This window comes from Chrysochloris asiatica, unplaced genomic scaffold (genome assembly GCF_000296735.1).
Source record: "Chrysochloris asiatica unplaced genomic scaffold, ChrAsi1.0 scaffold00292, whole genome shotgun sequence".
NCBI lineage: Eukaryota > Metazoa > Chordata > Mammalia > Afrosoricida > Chrysochloridae > Chrysochloris > Chrysochloris asiatica.
In genome coordinates, this window is record NW_006408810.1 from 3,235,092 (window position 1) to 3,237,240 (window position 2,149).

Genomic DNA, 2,149 nt, shown 5'->3' on the forward strand with positions numbered 1-2,149 from the left:
AAATGAGCCCTAGGACACAAGGATAGGAAGTGTGTGTGGCCTTTCAGGTAAAGAATATGGTGAACAAAACCCAGTGGACAGACCTCACACCATGGGCAGACATCACACTATGGGGGGACATCACACTGTAGGGGGACATCACACCATGGAAGGACATCACACTATAGGGAGACATCACACCATGGGAGGACATCACACTATGGGGGAACATCACACCATGGGAGGATATCACACTATGGGTGGACATCACACCATGGACAGACATCCCCCCCATGGGCAGACATCACACTATGGGGGGACATCACACCATGGAAGGACATCACACTATAGGGATACATCACACCATGGGAGGACATCACACTATAGTGAGACATCACATCATGGGAGGACATCACACCAGGGACAGACATCTCCCCATGAGCAGATATCACACTATAGGGGGACATCACACCATGGGTGGACATCATACTATAGGGGGACCTCATACCATGGGAGGGAAGGACATCACCCTGTAGGGGGAACATCACACCATGGGCAGACATCCTCCCCATGGGCAGACATCACACTATGGGGAGACATCACATTGTAGGGGGACATCACACCATGGAAGGACATCACACTATAGGGAGACATCACACCATGGGAGGACATCACACTATGGGGGGACATCACACCATGGGAGGATATCACACTATGGGTGGACATCACACCATGGGCAGACATCACACCAGGGATGGACATCCCCCCCCCATGGGCAGACATCACACTATGGGGGAACATCACACCATGGGAGAACATTACACTAGGGGGGACATCACATCATGGAAGGACATCACACTATAGGGATACATCACACCATGGGAGGATATCACACTATAGGGAGACATCACATCATGGGCAGACATCACACCAGGGACAGCCATCCCCCCATGAGCAGATATCACACTATAGGGGGACATCACACCATGGGTGGACATTATACTATAGGGGGACATCATATCATGGGAGGGAAGGACATCACCCTGTAGGGGAGACATCACACCATGGGCAGACATCACACTATGGGAGGATATCAAACTACAGATGGACATTGTACCACAGGTAGACATCTCACCATGGGTGAACATCATTGTACAGGGGGACATCACACCATGGCTGGACCTCACACTATGAGTGGACATCACATCATGGATGCACTTCATGTTATGGACAGACATCACACTATAGGGGGTCATCACACCAGGGACGAACTCACACCAGTGGAGACATCACTTTAAGGACGGATATCATGCTATAGATACCATGAGTGGGCATCATACCACAGTGGCCATCACACCAGATTTCAGAGAGCAGTACCACAAAAGTGTCACCCCATGAGGGCACGTATCCGACTGGCTTATCCACGGCTGTGCCACCACCTCCAGCCCAGCATATATTTGTGGCACAGTTAAGTGTAGAATAGGAAATGGCCATATCTGGATAACCAACAAGGAATGAACCAGCCCCTCAGAGATGGAGAAAGGATTTAGCCTCCAGGAACATCCTTACATGTGTACTTTTGAGAACGCAAAGCTTTCAGATGAGCAAAGCCTTAGATGAGCTAGGTTACTGGACTTGGTTTAGAAACTTGCCTGAGACAAAATCTATCCTTTTCTGTTTTTCTTTCTTCTGCTATTGCCACTGCTTCTTTTATGACTGAAAATGCAAGTCAGTGAAGTATAAGACCTGCCTCTTGAAGTTCTTCCCGGGGTCACTGGCTATCTGGAAGACCAGTGTCAGCAGCCCAAAGGGCAGAGCTCAAGGGTGAGATGAAGAACTCATAAACTCTCCAGGTTGCAATGAGTGAGCTTAGAATGGAGGCACATTTGACATGGGTGTCCGTGTAGCAGGTGGAGAAGGCAGGAGAGTGGAAGGGTTTGGGGGACAAAGGAAAAAGTGTGGGTAAAGGAACAGGGCTGAGCTCATCTGATAGAAAGGGGACAGTGGCAAGCACATGCAGGTTGCACCTTATCTGGCAACTCAGATCCCTTGGTGGCACTGAAGATCCTGAGACTGTATCTGGTCTCACCTGGAGCAAGTGCTAAGAGGGTCTGTCAAAAGTGCTGCTACACGGAGGCCCCTGGGACCATCAACAGAGAAGAGCGGAGAG

General features: G+C 49.9%; 1 protein-coding gene across 1 annotated transcript; it reads left to right on the plus strand.

The window, feature by feature from the left end:
• The first annotated feature begins 253 nt into the window (after window positions 1–253).
• Window positions 254–2,084, plus strand: LOC102841428 (repetin-like). Its single transcript, XM_006874671.1, has 2 exons — window positions 254–456; window positions 2,024–2,084. The coding sequence occupies exons 1-2, from the start codon at window positions 254–256 to the stop codon at window positions 2,082–2,084; spliced, it is 264 nt and encodes an 87-aa protein (XP_006874733.1).
• The last annotated feature ends 65 nt before the right edge of the window (window positions 2,085–2,149 follow it).